The sequence below is a fragment of the Aquila chrysaetos genome, chromosome 2 (genome assembly GCF_900496995.4).
Source record: "Aquila chrysaetos chrysaetos chromosome 2, bAquChr1.4, whole genome shotgun sequence".
Taxonomy (NCBI): Eukaryota; Metazoa; Chordata; class Aves; order Accipitriformes; family Accipitridae; genus Aquila; species Aquila chrysaetos.
This window is the reverse complement of record NC_044005.1, coordinates 57,217,640-57,238,716: the sequence shown is the minus strand read 5'-3', so window position 1 is coordinate 57,238,716 and position 21,077 is coordinate 57,217,640. Positions and strand designations below refer to the sequence as shown.

At 36.8% G+C, this 21,077-nt stretch overlaps 1 protein-coding gene across 7 annotated transcripts in view; it reads left to right on the top strand.

The window, feature by feature from the left end:
- The window catches only part of CDK19 (cyclin dependent kinase 19), a 127,299-nt gene that overhangs the window by 41,051 nt on the left and 65,171 nt on the right, over nucleotides 1-21,077 (top strand). For 6 of the 7 annotated variants that reach the window (XR_003926419.2, XR_003926420.2, XM_030035983.2 and 3 more), the window contains 2 exons: nucleotides 7,771-7,881; nucleotides 19,982-20,122. Coding sequence is in view for 5 of the 7 variants with exons in the window: in XM_030035983.2 (XP_029891843.1) it covers nucleotides 7,771-7,881; nucleotides 19,982-20,122 (252 nt within the window). In the remaining 2 variants the exon portion in view is untranslated. Of the gene's footprint in view, nucleotides 1-7,765; nucleotides 7,882-9,693; nucleotides 9,707-19,981; nucleotides 20,123-21,077 lie in introns of those variants that run through there. The other variant, XM_030035998.1, reaches the window with a different exon arrangement.

Here is a 21,077-nt window from a genome sequence, read left to right as displayed (position 1 = left end):
TGAAGGACTGCTTGGGATGAAACCGATGAAAATTGTGTGCTTGTATAGGAAAATTAGAGGGAAGAAGAGAGTCTGCTTAGACTCATGCTTTAAAATATTTTTGCTTGTTGATTTTAATTTGGAGTGTGCCTTGTAAACTGAGGTAGCAGTCCTAGCAGTTCATATAAGAATGGCAGTTGTTAAATTTTGGCATTTCAGCCTGCCTCCCCTACTTGGTTTTGTGTGCCAAAGGCTGTCGAAGGACAGGGCTTGACCAGACCAGTATACAAACAACATGTCCTCTCTGAAGCAGAGCTTAAGCTGCCACTTAAACTTTTACCTTTCTTCTTAGGTTCTTTGGACAGTTTTGGTTTGGTTTGGTTTTTTTGTTTGGTTTTTTTGTGTGTGTGTGTGTATGTGTATCCATGTCCATTTTTGTTGCCTACATCTTTTTGAGACCTCTTATACGTGTGCCAGCCACAGACAGCTTAACAGCCGGAAGGGCTGATAAACGAACCCTCTATACCTGCTCAGGGTTTTTTTGGTTTTTGTGGTTTGTTGTTTTTTGGGTTGTTTTTTTTTTAACTTCAGTTATGCATAACTCTGTAAGTAGAATTTCTCTAAGTAGAAAAGGGAATCCAAATTGGAAAATCCCAAACTCGAGAATCAGTTGGATCACTAAAGAAAGCTGAATTTTGGGTAGTTTTTTAATGTAGTACGCTGTTTCAGTTCCCCTCTCTTTTCTTCCTGATAACTTTGAGACCTGTAGCACAGTTAGCAAAGGATTGTTCTTACAAGTTTAATAGAATTAATAGCTGTCTGGTTGTAGCTTTTATTTTGAGACGCCCGTATATACCTGCCTGAGGGAAAAGCTGCAGCATGAGCTCAGTATGATAATAGGCATCAGAGGGTCTATGTGGAAAGGGTAATATTAATAACACAGAGGAGAGGATCTAGTCTTGATTAATAACATCTGAATAAGTTGGAATTTTTAAAGAGCTTCTGAAGGAGTAAAATGATGATCTTTAGCTTCCTTTGCAAAACCCAACTTCAACTTAAAACCAACTTCAGTGACCCTAGAGGCTTTGAATGTATTCATCACACAAGAGGCAGCTTTAAAATTCTACACTGTACAATTGCTTTTATGAGCAATCAGGCTTGTGCTTTGGTCTTTCCTATGACTTCTTGTGATCCACATCTCTGCCTGTTAAAGGTTTTGGTTCTAACCTTGAAAATGATTAAATGCATTACAGAGTGCATTTCCATCAAAGAAGCTACCAAGGTTGTTCCAGATCAGTTTAACTGCGTAGATCAAAAGACTGGAGTAACCTACATGAAAGATAGGAACACCTCTTAGATGAGATTGGCCTCAGAATAAATTTCTGAAGATGATTATGGGTTTTGTCATCGGTGACACAAATACATGTCTACTGCAAGATTTACTAGTATAAGTAGTGAGAGTAGTGTTTGTCTTCCTGTTTTCTCTGATTTTTCTTATGTTTCCTTCACTGTGAGGTGAAAGTGTCTGTCCTCACCCTGCTTTTGTAGGTGGTAGCTAGAAAGCATTATTCATCCTACAGTGAAAAACTATTTCTGTGCGAGAGTTATTTCTTTGAGGAATGTACTGTCTGACTATTTTTAAATGTGCTAAATGCCTTCATAATTGATCATGTTGTTTACATTAGTAACTGTGTAACTTTTCTTCTGTCTCACAGAAGTTGTCTTTTTCTTTGAGGGGGGGAAAAAAGGCAGAACTTTCTAAGCCTCAAAAGAGCAAGAAACTTCCTAGTTGCTACTTGACTTCATGTAAAAGTTACTTGCGTTATATGGTGATAGGCAATTTGTAGACTAAGTTCAAAGAATTTAAACCAAATTACTGTAGGAGCTGGCTGTCAATCAGTACGTGATCTTTTTCATCTGCTGGAGATGATCAAGAAAACCTCACCAAATCCATCTTTCGTGAAGGCTTTTATAAAAGCACATGCTACATAGACATTGCATCACTGAATCTAGTGGCTGTTACATCAAATTCATCAAGTAATGGTTGTTTTTTTGTTGTGGTTTTTTGGTTTGGGGTTCTTTTGGTGGTTTTTTGGTTGGGGTTTTTTTTTTTTGTTTTGTTTTGTTTTTGGTTTTTTTTTTTTGCAATGACGATCAGGCTGCAAATGAGATATACTGTTTTCCCTGCTATTGAGAAGCTATTCCTGCACCTTCCTGTTCACGAGATGCCATCTTGCAGGGTAAATTTATCTCTTATCAGTTGTATCTGTTTGTTCTTGAACCATGATTGTCATTTAGCATAATTATGTCTTTCATCTTCGGTGCTCATGCCTTTGTATTTTAGTGGATATCAATCTTATTTCCTTTCAATATTTGATCAGTTACAGTAATTGAGCAAGCTTTTTCTTCCCTGTTGAGAGATAGATTGTTTGCTCCTTTGGTCACCCTTTGCCTCTTTCAGGGTGAGTTCATCTCTGTGTGTGTGTGTGTGTGCAGGGGGAGGTGTTTGAGCGTAGGTAAAGAAAACCGCTTCAAGCTTCTATACCAATTCTGTTGCCAACATAACTTTTTCTCCACCCCTCCCCTGCTATAAGAGACATTCACTTGTGGGGGAAATGCTTAGTGTCCCTCGTGAGAAAACTTACTCGTCAGACAGCAGAAGAAATTACTAGCAATTCTGCATATAGTGCATAGCTGCCTGGAATCCTACAAGCTGTTGCATGCTATTTGGGCTACCCAAATGCAGCATTTTAGAACTTGAGACTGTGGCATCAACTAAGAACTGATGAGCAAAAATGCTTGTATAATTCTCTTGATCAGAAGAATAATTAAAAAAAAAAAACAAAATCAAAACTAATATGTTTACAAGAAAGCCATTGTATAGGATGGTCAAAGTTGCACAGATGTTGACAATTCAGAATTATGTCCTTCTCAATGACTTTCTGCCTAAACTGCTCTGTATGCTGTTACCAAGAAAGAAATGTACTGTAACTTACCTGAGAGACAGGTTTTTATTAGCATTTTACTGCAAGTTGGGTATGATGGAACTTAAATTTTAGAGCAACAATAAGCTAAAGTACTATTAAAATATGATGCTGTGTTCACTTAGTAATAAATTCTAGTAGTTGCAGATCCTTTTTACGTTCAGGTTGTTATCTTACAATAAAATGTTGTCAGGTACATTGGAATCTTTCAATTACTAGGACAGTATATTGATTTCTTCTTTCTAACTTTAGACTTGAATTAACCAAGTCTCCAAACTGATTTACTTCTGCACAAGACCTAAGAAGAACAGTATTGTGTTATGTTTCATTTATCCATTTTGTATGTTTAAAGTTTATATGGCAATCTGTGGTGCAGAAAAGCTGCAGACAATGATATACCATGTCTCTGAAGTTGTCCTTGGGATTCTAGGTATGGCTAAAATGCATATCTGTGAAATGTGTTTATGGTGATGAACAGACATACAACCATTTCAGAAAAAGGTGCATGACTTAACTGTTAGATATATGTGGCATGTGACAGCTAATAAAGGGAGTAATGGAACAGCAAAACTGGAAGGTGAGCCATTATACTAAGCTAAAGTCTTACCTAAGTGTAGTCTTACAACACTCTCTTTTTTTGTGTTTGGTGTTTTTTTTTTTTTTTTTTTTTTTTTTTTCCTTCTGCCCTACATCTCCTGTTTGGACAATATATTTAAAAATCAGTTCTTCTGCTCTGTTACTCAGAGAATTTGAAGTCAGGTTCATTCTCAGCCTGCACAAAGGCAATAGGAACCCAAAGCCCTTCATAGCAGAAGCTGGCAGAAAAGCACCGGTGGCAAATCTAACATGAGATGAGTTAGGTCTTTGTTTTCAAGATTAGGGTTAGCTGAAGAACTGGGTGCTACCCTGTCATCCTTTATAGCAATACATAATTTTGAAGCTATTTAGGCAAAAATTTATGACAGTACAGTTAGGTGGTTGGTGTAGAAGTTAAGTATTGACAAAATTCTAGTCAAACATAAAAGTCGTTAGGGTAGGTAGTTGGTACAACCGTGATGCTAGTAGCTTTAAATATGTCCCCATGTTTTCACATTATTGGCTTCCATCTGTCTGCTTTAAAGAAAATATTATTTCCAAAGTCTCTGATTTCGGTTTAGCTAAACCTTAGATCAATACTTGTCTTTGAAACACTTGTCTCAAATTTGCTGTCTCTTGATTTCGATAGCTGTGTATTTGGTTCTGCTCTATATTCCTTTCTGATCACATCTTTCCAGTGCTTTTTGAATGACTCCCCTCATCTCGACTCTTCACGTACCTGTGAGTAACATCAGTTCGGTCCCTGCGGTCACCCTCTCTTCTGGTGTAGTTTGTCTCTAGAGGAGATTATTTTTAGACATAGATCTGACGAACATTTCTGTTCGTGACTCAAGCTAACCACCTGTGCCCTAAGCTATAGTTTCTGACCTCATCGAGTTGGTACCTAGCACTGTTGCAAGCCCAGCGTGGGTAGAGCAGAGCTCCCGTTCTTGACCCAGTGCACTGGACTCCGGAGCCGACGTTTCCTTGGTCTGGCTCCTGCTGCTGAAGCACCGGCTGCTGTGGCATCCGTATTCTCCGTGGCCAGAACGTAACAAAGCCTTTAAAACTGTTCTGGTTTGGATGTGCACTCCTTCTTTCCACTTGGCAGCTTTCTGTTTTACATGAAATTTCTTATGGCCTCCTGTTATGTTAGGGTTGTGACTCAGTAGAAGAAGAGGAAGGTATTAAAGGTCCGTTGTTTGCTAAAACTACAAAAGCACTTCCAAAATTACTATCCGTGGTAGGTGCTAAAGCATTCACTGAAGATAGGCAGATGAGAGTAACATAAAATTTGAGTTGTCTTTCTCCTTAATTAACAAATTTGTTCATCTGTTGGAGTACAGAATCCATAACATAAAAGCTTATTTGAGTATTCTGAATAATAACTTATCAGTATTTTCTGCAACACACCATTAGATGGAATAAGATGATTTGACAAGTTTTCAGCCTAGTTTTTAATATTGGTCGGTGTCTAAATAACTACAGAATGAGTTTAGGTCAGGGGATCAAGTCCATAAATGCTACGTATAAATTATGAATATCCTCTTAAATATAACTATTAGAGAAGATGTGTTTTGGTAAGCATTCATGTCTCTCAAATGTTTTGTTTTGTAACTGTTCCTCTTGAGAGAAAAAAATATATTGTTATTTATAAGGCTGCTGTAGCCACTATGATTAAGGTATTGGGAACATCTTAGCATCTTCTAGACTGCAACTTTAAAAATAACCTTATTGCTTTTAATATGTTCATTTACAATATAGTTTAGAAATATTTCTAGTTTTTCTGAACAGAGCAGACTTGAGAAGCAGGTGGGTAGAGAGTACATCTGTAACCTGCGTAAAAAGACTTTGTTAGTTTGGTGGGAGCTCTTGCCATCTATGGCTGCAACTATAACCAGTCATCCAGTAGCTGAAAAATACAGTGTCAGAACTTTTTTGCAGAGACTGTTTGTTGGCCTTACGCTACTCTATTCTTCAGCTTCAGGGCAGATACAGACATTCTCTGTTAGAAACTCAACACATGTAGTATAATACTAACTTAATGATTTCTTCCTCATGGTCTCGTGTTTTTTACAAAAATCAGTGTTCAAGATCATGCCACTAACAGTTTGATTCTGTCATGTGAAAAATGCTGGATTTGCATAAGGCTGCTTGTTGTGTCATCTAAGTTGAATCAAAAGAGGAGAACGATGCCTTAGAAATAATTTACTCATTGTAAATGAGTGTTTGTTATTGTTGTTTTGGATAAGAAATTTACCACTTTTTTTAATATGGAAGTATCCTTTTTCATGACTTGTGTGAAGAGGAGAGGTTTCAGGTTTCATTTATTAATCGGAGTGTTCTGATAGACGGTGGCCACTGCTATGTACAATTTCTCTGTGTGGACTGGTGTGAGCAGAGGTGTTTGAGAGCTGCAGAATATACCCATTCCTGTCTCGTTTTCATGTAGCACCTTTCTGTTAATGCACAACACTTTAGGCATTCTTTGTATTCTTACGCTCTACATAATATTTCTTTTAACTTATTTATTATATGCTAGCATTTGATACGGAACTATATTCTCTTTGGCTGTTTCTTACTCCAAATTTTTACTTAGTTTGAGAGAATGCTGTATTTAATTTTTTTTTTTAAACAATTTGGAATTATTTGATATTGCTGCCAACAGTATCTTTAAGAAAAATCCAATAGCAATTAAAAAAACCCATTATAGTAGGTATATTATTTTTTCTCCCTCAAGTTTAAAAATTATCCTAAAATAAAAAGAACTCTTTATTAAAAAAAAAGAAAAAAAAAAAAAAAAAAAAGAAAAAAGGCAGAGGCATCACATCAAATCCCTACTGGAAAATAGTTTTTAGTATTACTGAAGACAAGGTATACGGCAACATCTCTTGATGCATGTTGAAGAGATGATTTTAATCTCTAGGGTTTTGTTTATAATTCTGCAACTTGTTACTATTTGCTAAATGACAAAATAATTTTTTCTTTATCTCGTAAGTGATACCTGGGCATTACTATTGATCAGTTCATTAGGGAGGAGTTTCTTTCTTTACAGCTAGAAATGCTTAGGAATGTTAGGAAGAGGAAGAAACAAAAAGAAGAAAACACTTCCTGCATGATAGAAAAAGCATTTAAATGATTTCATTTGCTGGAAGACTGGAGTAGATATAAGCAGTTCTAATATTCTTTAGAAGATTTCTTGTCTTGACAGGTAGCTGTATAGCCAAAGGATAATATAATGAAGAATTAATCCTGTTCCTTGTTTATTTTAGGGGGACAAAAAAATATCTTGAGTCTTTTTCTGTAAGGTGAAAAAAGGGAAGATTAATTTCTCTCAAGTGTGCCTTGGAACCTACACCATTTACTATTTCTCCATTATAAATTGATTCTTGGCAATTTATATACTAGTGGTGCAGATACAAGCAATTTTCAGATAAAACAGAAGATCAATCATTCTTGTGACTGCAGTATGGAGGGAAAAAAAAAAGTGATTCCATGGAAATGATATTTTTGGGAGTACCACTTCCCAACTCCTCCTGAGACTGATCTAATCTGGCAGAAGGATGACTTTAGCAGTGGTGCCTGCTTTAATGTGCTGTCTAATTAGTCATAAGACCTAGTTTTCTTTCTGGCAAGTAGTAAATAAGCTTGGATTTATTTCTGGATTACAGGATAGTAATTGAAACAACCATTAGAAAAATGGTTTTGGTAAACTCTTCTTTCAAAACACCCTTATGTTCTGAGAACAACAACTCTGTGGACTTCGAGGCAAGTGAGGCAGGGATCCAATGCAAAAGGAAAGTATTGGTAATAAAATAATTATGTGGTGATCAAGAACTGTGTTCTCCACAGAAGGAACTGGACCAACTGCACAAGCTTCATTCTGGCATCCTGAGATCCTGATGTTCAGCTTTGATAACAGAACAGTTATGTTTGTGTGTAGTAACATCTTTTAAGGTAGAAGCTGAGGGCGAGTGGGATGGGCAGAGAAAGGTAGCTAGTGATGGTCAGCTGTGCTGACAGAACAGGGACCCATGCCACGGAGGCTGTGTATATCCTGATTTTGACATTTTGAAGATAAGGTGCTGAATCAGTGGTGTCTTTTCTTCTAAGGCCTGTTTTAGGATTACTTGTTTGCTATTTGTGCTAAGACCTGGTTGGTTTGTTTGTTGTTGTGTTTGCTTTTCTTAACAAGCACAGAAGTAACAAGAGCTTCTCTGTTTCTCTGCAGCTTTTACGAGAGTTGAAGCACCCTAACGTGATTGCATTGCAGAAGGTTTTCCTTTCTCACAGTGACAGAAAGGTTTGGCTGCTGTTTGATTATGCTGAACATGATTTGTGGGTAAGTACAGATTTCCCTGAGTGTTTGAGGTAGTGTAATATGAGCTGGTTCAAACTGATGTGTGTGTGGCATACCTTCATATAGTGCAGAGATGCATAAATTTCTTGCTCTGTAATTAAGGGTCTAACTGACATCCTGTTCTTTGTACACTTCAAAACCTGCAAAAGGCTATGTAGAATTTTTTTAAGTCAGATTTCATTTTGAAGCTAAAAGAATTTTCCTACAAGCTTTAATTGGAGTTAAAGAAAGTATTACTAAATTGAGACCTTCTAATATAGAGTTTGGAAATGTATTTAGTATTTTCTTTTTCCTGCAGTTTTACACACATACTCTCACACACACACACACAGTCAAAAAAAAAAAAAAAAAAGAGGAGAGGGACTGTTCTACTGAGTCCTCTCACTGAGATATAGTAGAAGTGACCAACATTCAATCATCTATTTCTAAACAGTGAATTTGTGACTGTATGAGTGGAAAGAAAATAAGAAGAAAAAGTGAGCACTGCTAATTGGGCCTACTGATGGATTATCACTACGTGGAAGAGGAGTAGAGACTTAGATGTCTGTTTTTAAGTTTCCAGCAAAATACAATATGATTTGACTTAATCTGTTGTAGAGGTGGACATCAATGACATAACGAGTTGAATTTAGATACAAATATTCAGGCTCCACACCTATTGATAAGATGTGAGTTGCTTGGACCTGGATTTGTGTTAAAACCCAAAAGATATCAAACACTTACTAAGAGTAATCAATATGTTTATAGTTCCTTTGAAAATACTGGCAAGGAGAGGAAGTGGTAATATTAATTCCAATATTATTTTTTAAGGCTTCAGTAATACAGAAGTTGTTATTACTAATGTTAGTGACAAATTGCTCAATTTTTTGTACTTAGCTCCCAAGAGCTAATGAAAATGTACTTGTAAATTACACAAAATTGTAGTCTGGAAGGAAAGTAAACTTAGACCATGCAAAAAGATACTTCTGGCTCAGAGCAAGTGAAGTCATGGTTTTTTATTCCTCTTCATATGCTTAAAAAATACTTAATTTGATTTCTTTTATGGGGTAGCAGTTTTGTATTTTAAAAGTTTTCTTCATCAAAGTTCAGTGTACACTGAGAGTTTGTGTATTTCTCACAACTGGTGACAGTGATGGTGAATAGGAATGCAGCAGCTAAAACCCTGTATGGACAGAATTTATTTGGGCTTCAAGTGAGTTTACTCATTTTATAGAACAACTGCAACAAACACATTTTACAGCTACATTGAATGTCATGTTTAAAACACCTTTTTTTCTAACCTTTTCCATTTGAATTTGTTTGGGGCATGTGGTTTTTACACTGTGTAGTGATTTTTCACATGAATTAACAGCTTTAGATAAAGAATCACTGCAGTCTAATGTTCTTACCACTCCTCACATCTGGCTGGGTATTGGTCATAATCTCAGTGAAGTTAATTCTTTTCTATTATTTGAGACTGAAATGTTTGTTACACTAGTTATTTGATGTGAACTGGTCTCCCACTTCCTAACTCTCTTCCTTTTTTTTTTCTATGGGACATGCTACACAAATCATTTCTCCTTTCCTGTATAATTGCCCATGTTTCCTTGCTTCTTAAGCCTTTGCCAGGAATTCTTTTTCCTCCCTTGCATAAAGTTAGCCATGTTCAAGTCACTCTTGGTTCTGGCTTAACCTTGGTCCTCATTTCTTTTACTGTCAGCACCTCCCAAGCATCGCTCTTAATTCCCCTTTTGTCTCTTTTGCTCACTCCCAACTTTGTGTCTTTTTCCACGCTGCCTCCTACACATGGAACAGCCTCCCAATTAACGTACGTAAAGATCCTTCACTATCCTCCTTCAAAAAGCTCCTAAAAATCCACTTATTTTGTAACGCATTTCAGTAATAACAACCACTTGTCATTCTGTCTGTGTTGTGTTGTGTTTTGCATTTCCTGTGCTTTACAGCTTGTGCCCTTTCAGCTCTTTGGGGTAGAAATTGTAGTAGGGGATGGGCACATTTTGTTATTGCTTAGCACCATGTGCTCCCCCAGCACTATATAAAACCAAAGTAAAGTCTATTCATTGTGGGAATCAGTTTAGAAGGATTTAAGTTTTGGAATTGTAGATGTGCTGTCACTAGAGAGATGCTTATTCCCAAAGACCATTGGTTTCAAATGTAGGAAGCTTAGAGTTACTTACCAAAATTTGACTGTAAGTATGGGAATCGTCCTTTTGTTCAAAGCTGTCCAGCTTTGTAACTTCTATTGGCTTCAATGAGAAGAGTCAATGCTCATCACTTAAAAACATCAGATTAATTAAAATCATTACATTTTTCAGCTTCTGTACTGGAAACATTTGGCAAGAGATGAATAAACTATATTAGATGCTATCATATTCTGTTCATTTTGTAATACTGGAAAAAAATTGTCCCATTCTAATGAGGAAAAGTGATGGTGCCAATTAAGCTTATTAAAAAGTTCTTTTATGGTGAGCAAGAACATTTTTTTTTTTTTTTTTTTTTTTACTTTGCATTTAATTTCCAAGGATTAGACGACTCAAATCTGAAAGCTGAGTATAGGTAGCAGCATACTTTATAATTTGCTATAACTTCTGTTGATACCATTACTGAGGGATGAAAAAAGCTATGCTAATTTGAACTAGACTTACTAGGTTGTCCTTGGCTACAAACAGATTCACCATTTAATAACTAAGCCTGTGAAAGATTTTTCCTTCATCTCCTCTCAAGTTACATTGTACAAAACAATGCAAAGCCGTTCATGAGATTACAATAAAGAATATCTAATATAGGAATTCTTTTGACCAATTGATTTATAACTCCTGTTTGCGTTAATTGCTAAAATTCTTAGTGTAATCCACAAATGATTTCCTTAGGATTTTTCTTGGCTACTAATCTCTATCAACTGATAAAGTTCTTAGGCTGTTGGATGTGCCACATATGTTAATTTATAGTGTATTGTCTACAGTGTCATCACTGCTTATATATGCTCATGCTGTGAAGTAAATTCAAGATTCCTTAGCTTGTACCTCAGTGTAAAAGGAGCATCTGATGCAAGGTTAAAAATGTGTGTGTTCACAGATGCCATTGAATCTCTCGTACATTATAGGCCACATCCTTTCTTAATTCCTTGTAACTTGCTTCAGTTTCACACCTTTATATTCCAATTGTCTGAAACTTTCAGCTTCAGATATTCATAGCCACAGAACCAAGCATCTCCTGTTCCTTCTCTTGTGAGGGACATTCCTTTTTCAATATCTACCTTTAAGGTCTTGGGTGCTTTTAATCCAAATTGTATCCAGGCTTGATTAATTTATGTTGAGATTAAAAAAATGTAATTCAGTTAACACATAGCCGAGTTGATCTTAAGTCCACGAGTGGAATTGATACTATTTTTAAGTTACCTTTTCCAGTACACAGTTAGAACTTCATAGTCTTACAAAGCTGTGCATGGATGAAATCTTTCCAAGAAAAAGTGTAATACCTTCAACTGATGCATCTATTTTTCTGCTATGTTCATTTTTGACCTTTAAAAAAAAAAGGTTGTTTTAGATGCATGAGTGTTTGCTGTTTTATCACTAACAAATAACTTATTTTCCTATTCAACTTTTATGTATGTTCTTATTTTACCTTAGTCTTAAGTCATATACTGCTATCCAGAACTTCCTCTGTAAAGCTCATGCATTTTAAGACATAATGCAAGTTTATATTAAATACATTAAATGCATGATGATTACTTAACTGGACTTTAAGAAAAGTTTGATACAAATGATATCTGCTCTGGAGGTGGATTCTATTTGTTGTCAGCGTAGTTAATTTTAGGCATGGGAGAGGTTATAATACTTAGAGCTTTTCTTTTGTTCCCAGCTACTCTCCTATGCTTTTACAGCATCAGATTTTTAGTATTAGAAATACTTTCTAAAGCACACATTTTTGTTTTTAGTACTGCAGATAAGCACACATTCAATGTCTTCAGTTCCATAGTCTCTATATTTTTAAATAGGATTTTTGATTCTAAGCAACATTTTTGTAACTGTTTTTTATATTCTGAATTGATAGTGTATCTACTTTTCTAGCTATGATACAGAGTTAATTCTCAGACTCATTTAATATGTGTGTGTAACTTCAAAGCTTTAAGATCCCCTTTTTTGGAAATCTATGTTGTAACTCAAATCAGAAGCTTCTGAAATTTTTTTTTTAGCTCATTCTGAAAAACAGTAACATTTTTATCACAGTAAAATGTGTCAAATATATTTTATAGACATAAAAACCATTGTTGGTTCTTAATAAGTGATTAAATAAATCATTAACTATGATTTGATAATAATGAATGTGATGATACAGTCACTATCCAAGGCCAGTTAAACCATGATCTGGGTATTTTTTAGGTTTGGTTGAATGTTTTGCTCTTATTATTAGATTCTGGTGATCTCTAACAACTAAATGCTTAGCAGCAAATACCACTGAGAAACATGGAGTAAAATTAATCTTGAAATTATTGTTGGTAATAATAAAAATATATGGACAGAGTGGCTTTGTATTATATGAAATGTTTGTTATGTATATATTCTGCTTTTTAAAAATGTAGGATAGAGATTATAAGCATAGTCATGTGTACCTAAAAATAATCATCACATAATGGAAAGGAGAAAATATTCTTCCTACATGTGAATTTTTTAACAGTAGCTGAAGCTAATAACACTTTGAATAATGTTCTTATATCCCAAATGAAATTGTGAGGGTGTTGCATACTGATTTGTGCAATAAACCTGCACGTTTGTTTAATCACATGAATGTTTTCTAATAAATCTGAGTTTTAGAGTATTCTTCAAATATGGTATAATCAGTTATAATTCTTTCTTCCACTAGGCTTCAGTTTAGTTCTTAATCATGAAGATAATTCAGATACTAGTTGGTCACAAATATTTCTCTATACATGAAAATACTTTTCTCAGTGTAGCAGTTTTATTTCTTCTTTTTTAATTTTCTGTAGTCATGTGTCTGGTTTTGTTTTAATTCAGCCCTGCTCCGCTAGGTGATTCTTTGTGCAGTCTTCTCTGTCTTGTGTGTATTTACCAATATAGGATTCTGCTAGCTGGCAGAAGAATGTAAGATTTGTTGGGGCAGAAGGGAATGGACTGGCATAGGTTTTGATTGCTTTAGAGTTACAATTTTTATCACCGGCCATTGTTACGGAAAGTCTTTATGGCATGATGTATCCCTTCCAAATATAACTAAAGTGGTGGCTGGATTTCTTGCAGAGAGCAACGCCATTCCTTGTCGATAGCTGTTTGTTCTGAGAATGCAGTTGTCACTCTCAAAACTTGCTTTTTCTGCCAAAATTGTAGGGAATTCGGGGTAGTTTATGAGGGTTCATTTTCTATACCACAAAGCATGAGAGTGGGAGGAAACAACAGGTAGGAACAGACCTCAAAGACAGAGACAAGGGTGTAAAAGCATAAAGTGTGTGAAGAATTAATATGAACAGAGTGGCACGAATACTGAATGTTTCAGATATATACTGAAAGGGTAGCTGAATTCTGATGGTTTTTATTACCGTCATATAGAGTTACTTTGGCATGTTTAGGTCTGAAAGATGTAGAAGACCTAGGAAGACCCCAGCAAAACCTAGGAAAATTATACTGATTCTGTTTGTCTGCTCTGTGCTTCAAAGCTTAGGTATTTAAAGCAAGTTGGCATTACCAAAAGTTAGTGTCTTAAAGCTCCTTTCACTGTTACTTAAAATGTTGACCTCTTGTCACTTGGAAATGGATTTTGCATTAGGTAGTTTTGTTAATGACATTCTAAAGAAGGTATTTGATGATGGCCATTTACTGGCATCTTTAAGAGGGAGTGTGTTGAGGCATATTCCGCCCGCCCCCCCCCCCCCCCCCCCCTTTGAGGGACTGTTATGTGTTGATTGCTGTAATGCTTCCAAAATTGGAAACTTAAATGATGGCTGTAGAAATACTTTTACCCACTTTTTTTATTTTATTTTACTTGTGATATATCCTTGATAACACTTTTTGGTGTCTGAAATGAGTCCTAAGTGTAGGCATATGTAGCTGTCATTTATTTTTGGAACAGCAAACAAATGTTACTCAGGTTAGTTGGGTCTATCTTTGCTTCCTCTTTTTGCAAATTGTACAAACAATGCATGATTTGTTTTTATACCACCTTTAGATTTTGATTTATTCTTCCATAGCCTTTTAAGTGCTTTACATTTAATGCTCAACAATATTAGTTACCTTTGTTTGGGTATTGATTGCTGAAGAGAGAAGATGGAAATAATTTTATGTTTAAAATGAGACTTGAAGGCATATAATCTGATTCTTCCTCTTGACCTTGGCACAGATTTAATGTGTATCCAAGATTCCATCTATTTAATATTAAAATGTAATTTTACTTTTTACTGGTGCATTGACATAATTCTGTTTTATTCTCAAAGGTTGGGTTAGGGATTGGATAGAACGAAGGGTTTTTGCTAAAGTATGGGAGCAAACAGACAATTTACTTCAGCAGGGAGAGACGTCCTGTGTTGACATGATTGCATTTCAGTTTGATGGAGATGCATGTAATTTTGAAACAAGCATTGCCTTAAGCAGTAGAACTCAAGTCGTCAGGTTTTCTAGGGGGTTGTGTCTTGAGGTCTATGGATCATCTCATGTCTGTTGAGGTGGGAGCTCACGCTGTAACTTCATTTAGTCAGACATGCATAAAATCTCTCCTTTAGCTGGCTTCTTACTTCCATGAAAACTTTCCAGGTCTGACTTGTTTGTTTGTTTTAACCTCTGTCGTACTGAACAGCAATTCTCAGAGTCGGGAATGAGATGACACAAATGCAGAGTATGTTTGCATCAGCTGGACGTCCTTGGAAGCAGGCTAAAATTAGGATCTTTTTGAATGCTCATTTAACTGCTGGGGAAATACTAGGGTTTTTCATGAAACAAACTAAATGAGTTTGCTCTGTATTGTCATGCATTATGTTTACTTTGTGGTGGAGTATTTAGAAAATGTACTTAGTTCCTCGTCAGCCAATTTCCAAACCAATTTCAACACACTAGGTAACATAGAAGGCAGACGAACTACTAGATTGAATATTGTTTCATGAGTCACCACTATTCTCTTTCAAAATGCTTAGCTCTGTTTCACTTTATTATCATTTATATGGTTTTGCCTTTGCAGAAGCTAAAATGGTCATACTGAAATAAGCCGGTTCATCCGTTTTTCCTCTCAATTTTATTAGGTTTTTTGAAGTTGAAAATTGGGAATAAGCAGTTAGTAAACAAAACCAATAGTCCCAGAGATTGCAGACAGCAAATTATAGCAAGCCTCTGGAAGCTTCGTTACTTTTCTAGAATGTTAATAAATGTATACTTTAATGTTGGTCAGTGAAATATTAATTTAATTTAGAATATAGACTTAAAGCCATTGCCACAAAGTCGATGCCTCGTTTAAATTTAAAACAAAATATGTAAAAGCGATTAAAATACTTTTACTTTATGTTTATTTTCAAAAGTGGATACCTAATTGGCTCACAACGTTTTTGGAGTCCAATTGGTGGCAGCATGTTTTTAAGATTTATGAGTCTGAAAATACAGATGCACAGAAAGGGAAAGCAACTTCGCTATTTCTGCTGAATAGATTTGAATATTGCTTGGAGTTTCATTTACATTGTATGACATGCATTCTTCTTTAATTTTGAAGCATTTTAGATAGTTCAAAAGGGAGAGCTTGCATCTGCAGTGTTCTAAGGAGCTACCTAAAATGAAATTATGGCTGGATAACATTGTGGATGGGTTTCTGTTCTGTAGCGTGTGACTTGTATAGTGCGCGCTGACAATTAAGGCTTCCTTAAACTTTTGCAGAATGCATCTGGGTATATTCCAGCTTTTGTTCCAGGTGGTCTGTCAGAATATGGGAATTAAGTTATCTTTAGGGAGTGACAGTGAAAAAAGACACGGAGAGTGCTGAAGCTGTTTGACCTTCTGCCTGCTTGTCTTCTTGCTACAAACATGGCTGTCTGACTTGACTGGATTGTGGAAGTCTTCATGTTTTTTCTTAGTGGTTATTCATTAGGGGTAAGATTCAGCAAAAAACCTGAGCATACCTAAGGGTTAGAAGCTGCAATGTCCAAGCACAGCTCCTGGTTTCTGGAGAGAGATGCAGAATGTCCTTTGTACCTGTTAAGATTCACATCTATAGTCCCAACTCAGGGGACAGTCTTGATGCTGTGCTATTCTGCAAAAAAGATTTATTGAATGAGAGAAGGGAGGAGCGTGGTTTTGAAGCCTAGCTGTTAGGGCAGTTGTCTGGGGAATGGGAAATGCAGGTTATACTTCCTATAATTCATGTAAATTATTCCATACCAGGTCTAAGATTATAGCTGTTATATGCCGTACTTGAGGCTGCACTTTGGGACTATTTAGGAAGCGAAGCTAGCAGAGAATGTCTCATCCACTTGCACAGTGCAGTTATGTATAAAGAACATCCTAGTTTGTGCTGGTACCTGCACCCATTTTTACACCTGAGGTCTTGGATTTAAACTATTAAATCTTAAATGTTCTGACACGGAAAGAGCACATCTCCATGCCACAGTTGAAGTTAGCAGAATTGCTCAAGTTAAAAAATTCCTTTAGCATAGTTGTACTAGTATGACATCCTTTGCTTTGGAGCTTCTTAGACGCCTGATCTGCCTGATCTCCAAAACTTTTGTCAACTTGTTATGACCATTCATTTTTCTGGTTTGATGCTTTTATTTATTTATTTATTTATTTTAATTTGAGGAATATTTTCCCACAACAGTGGTAGGGCCATATAGATATATTTCTGAAAATATAAAGAAATAAGAAAAAAGCTTGGACTTGCTGCCTCTGGTAAAAGAGATGCTGTTCAGCAATGGCACCTATTTGCTCTTCTGTTTCTTAGATGGACACTGCCATTAAAATTGCTGTTTAGTGTTGGTTACGTGTGTTGGTCTGTCTTCATATGGCTAGTTACCTACAAGAAATTGGATGAACTACTTTTTTTTACAAAACACTTGAGAGTAGGACTTGGTCACAAGTACTGTGGATTCATTCCAATGGCATGGGGCAAATTCAGCTTTTCAGTTCCCTGTAGTATTTCGCCCTGGAGTATGTTTTTAGTTTACTTTTTGTTGTGTTCTCTAATCTAAACTGTGATGGGGTAAAATTTGCAATTTGGTGAAATATAAACTTCTGTAGAGTAAATTGGCAATGGTAATTTTTATTTGCTTTTGTAGCAATGGTGATATTGCTTGCTTAAAGCAAAACTATCAGTTTTAATTCACTTCTGCAGTTCAATAACTTTCAAAGGAGCTTGCTTTCTTAGCCTTTCTGATTGGGACAAGCAAGCATCAGAGCAAGATGGTTTAGAATGTGCCTAAGTGGTATTTCAGGGGCAGATAAGAGCAAGCTCTGCTGCCTTCTGGAGCGTGTGCCAGCTTTGGTGGGTGAGGTGGTGAGCCTCCGCTGGCAAGTCTGGCTGGGTACCTTAGCTTAGCATTGCATGGATTTAGTTATGCTAGCTCTGGTTTAGAGGTAACTTGCATACCTAAAGCTCAAAGGGCAGATTATCTGCCTCAAAAGTTCACCTAGGCGTTCCTGTGGAACGAGAGGAAGAAAGAGGGATGCTGCTGCTTTGAGTTGCTGCAGGAAGAAACCTTCCCCTCTTCTACCCTTGTGTAAGCTTTGCTCTGCTGATCTGGTGGATGGCCCTGGCGTACTAGTAGCTGCTTGATTGATAGTGTCTTGTTCCTGAACGGATTCTCGCATTGCTTCAAAGGTCTGCTCAGTCCCTTAGTTTGTCATGGGACAAAGCCTTCGGGCAGGGTTCCCAGTCCGTTGGAAGGAACCCAGGAGTCACACAGGAGGGCAGGGACAGAAATGAGCGGGCAGCAGCCCGGTGCTCTCGCATTCCCTTCCTCCAGAGGTACCGGGGGGGCTGTGGTGGGGCCAGGGACAGAGCGTTCCTCCTCAATGCAGCCGTGGTTAGTCGTGTCTTGTTTCGTCCCAGGAGACCCTTTTTCGGTTTCGTTTTCTGTATGCCTTTATTATAAGGAATAACATTTTGTGTGGATGCTGGTCAGTTTTTAAATGGGTATAGAAATCCCTTTTAGTGATTACATGCACCTTGAAAAAGGGCTGGGCTGGGTTTATGGGTCTCTGTTATGACCTTTGCCTGTTAGTGCTCCTGTATTTTTTCATAGCATGTATTAATAAAGATACATATTTGGGAGTTTATGTTTTCATTACTGCTTTAAAAATCATATTGTAATTACACATGAAGGTCATTATCCGGTGATCATTGTGTGGCACTGGAAGGTAGGAACTCCCAGTTGCAGTTTTGACACAGAATCTTCTGTCTCAAATGACAAGAAAAAACTTCTCTACAGAAATTACCACTTAAGGCTTTCCATTATAGTTTTCAGAGTGATTGCACAATTAAAGGATCAGGTACTGACAGCTTGTTTTGTTTAGTGATCCTCATTTGTATATTAAAAACTGATAATCCTGTAGATTTCTTTTATACTGTTTTCAATATACAGCCTTCACGGTTGTACGTGTGGTAGTGGAAGGCTCAGTGGGAACATTGCTGTTGATAGGGAATAAGCAGGCTGCTGTTCTGATTTATTTGGGGTTTTTTGCTTTTTTTTATTTCTCTTTAAACACTATTATCTATATCTTTGCTAAGCACAGTTTGACGGTGGCTAAAGTACTGGTGACAGCCAGAGGTAGCATTTATCATGAGGAAACATTAACCCGTTGGCCTTTTCATTGGGAATAGTAGTGACAAACTTGGCGAGGGGGGAGGCTGGAGGGAGCAGAGGTCCAATGAAAGCACAGCCATTGGCCACCCCTCTTTAACCTGGGGAGGGGGATGATCTTGAACTAGACAAATCCTATTTAAAGAATTGGGTAATTAGTAGTCTTGTCACTCGACAGATTAGCATTTTGAATCGCTTTCAGTAAAAATGCTAACTGCATTTATTATTTCTGTCTTTCAAAAAGCACATAATTGAAAACTATTTTATTTGAAATGCTTCTTTGAATCTCCTTCAAAAAGGAGGTTTTTTTTTTAATCTGAATGCATGGATTTAGTTGTTTGCTGAATGGCAGTATGTTAAGATTGTCTTTCTGCCTTGCATAGCCCCACCTTGTCTGAGGATTAAAAGGTAGAAGGGCTTCACCCCACTTTATTTCTTGTACGGGGTAGCAAAACCAAACCTAACCCATCATCTCCACATTGATCTTAAAATAAATATTAATTAGTTTATGAATATTTCATGATCTCTTAGCAATCTTTTCATGATCTCTTTTTCATTCCTTCAACTGACTAATGCTGGGGTCCCTTTCTGCATTCCATGTTTTCAAGTGGTATTTGTCCTCTTGTGGGCTGACTGACTTTTGTAATCCAAGAGCCGCTACCTTATCATCAATGAAGTATGCAGCCAAAACTCAGAAGCAAGAATATAACCATTTTTAGATGTTTGAACATGATCTCACCCTAATGTTGTGGTGTGAGGTTTTTGGAGTCGTCGTTGTGTCCCGTGTCCCCCCCATGTACCCCCCCCCCCCCTTTAATCTTTATTTAAATATTTATTTAATCTCTCTTTACTGCAATTCTGATTTATGGGGAACAGTAAAGTAGTTGCAAGTACTCTGTCCTGGGTGGTTTTGGACAGGAGGAGGGAAGGTGTAAAAGCATAGAGTGCGATCCTCTTTCTGGTAGATACTGCTGGTTTGGAAGCTTCTGCTCTAGCAGCTGAGGATAAGAGGATCCCAAATGGGGAGGAGGGAGGGAGCAGAATGTCTAAAACCCTTTACTGGAGGTAAGTAGCCAGTCTGTAGATACTAGCAAAAGCTTGACAGCTGTTTTTTAAAGAACTCAGAGAATACAAACAATTGAAGAAAATTGTGAGCATATCACTATTACTTTTAATTGCAAAGTTCAACAAACTTTGTATTTCATTCCATTATTTAGTGTTAATAGTTTAAAAAAACCAACACAACAAAAAACCTTTCTACTTATCTAACATGCTTCATGTTTCTACTTGTTTTATTTCTAGCATATTATCAAGTTTCACCGTGCCTCAAAAGCAAATAAAAAGCCCATGCAGTTGCCAAGATCTATGGTTAAATCCCTACTCTACCAGATCCTCGATGGAATCCATTACCTCCATGCAAACTGGGTGCTTCACAGAGATCTTGTAAGTGTTGCATGTATTACCTGGTTAAGAAAGTTTCACGTGCATGTTGTTGGGTAGGAGAAGAAAAGTCCCTATTAGTAATCTTGCATATCGATCCGTACAGCTCTTCCTGTTATTGTTGCAGGAGACCAATGGAGATTTTAAACATGAAAACAAACTACGTTTTCACATTGTTTTTATCTGAGTCATCTGAGCTCAGACAATGATGCTAGATCCGGTAAAAGGATTGCAGATACCAATATCTGAAAACAGTACTTGAGCCAGCTGATATATGTTGGTTGAACATTCTTATAAGTTTGCGCATGACTTTGAAAAGGCATTTAAGTAGGAAAGTGATTGATACACTTGTACATTGTTTGGCTTACGTGCAAGTTACCATAAAAGCCAGTGAAAGAGTAGGGTTTTTTTCATGGAGTATTTCTTTTCCATGTGGTATTTTTTTCTGACCGTGGGAAGAGAACTATGAAAGAATTGTCATCTTGAAATTTCTCATGACCTGAGGTGGCTCTTTAAGTTGACTGCAGATTACAAGGGCAGCCAGTTGCCTTGTCTTAGTTACCCTTTTCCCCTTAAAGTTTCCCACCACTCCTCATACTTACGTGAAGTGCTACTAAAGGTTGCAAAAAGAATACTACTAATATGGGTATAGTGCTTGCTGCCAGTTGCATTGTAACTAGAATTTTTGGCATGAGACAAACAACATGAGGGTTAATGTGCCAAATCTGTTCTAGTAGTTATGCTATTGTAACATCAGTAGTAGATATGGTAGGAAATGTAGTGTAATCGGTGTATAAAGCCACTGCTTTTATTTGGTTATTTTTTGTGGTTGCCCCGGTATGTCAAAATAAGGATGCGTGTCCAGAAACTTACCATCACCAATTAAGTTTTGTGAGACTAGATTGTTCTTGAGTCTTTAATAGTAAATAGGGGCTTGGATTAATTTTTTGATGTAGAG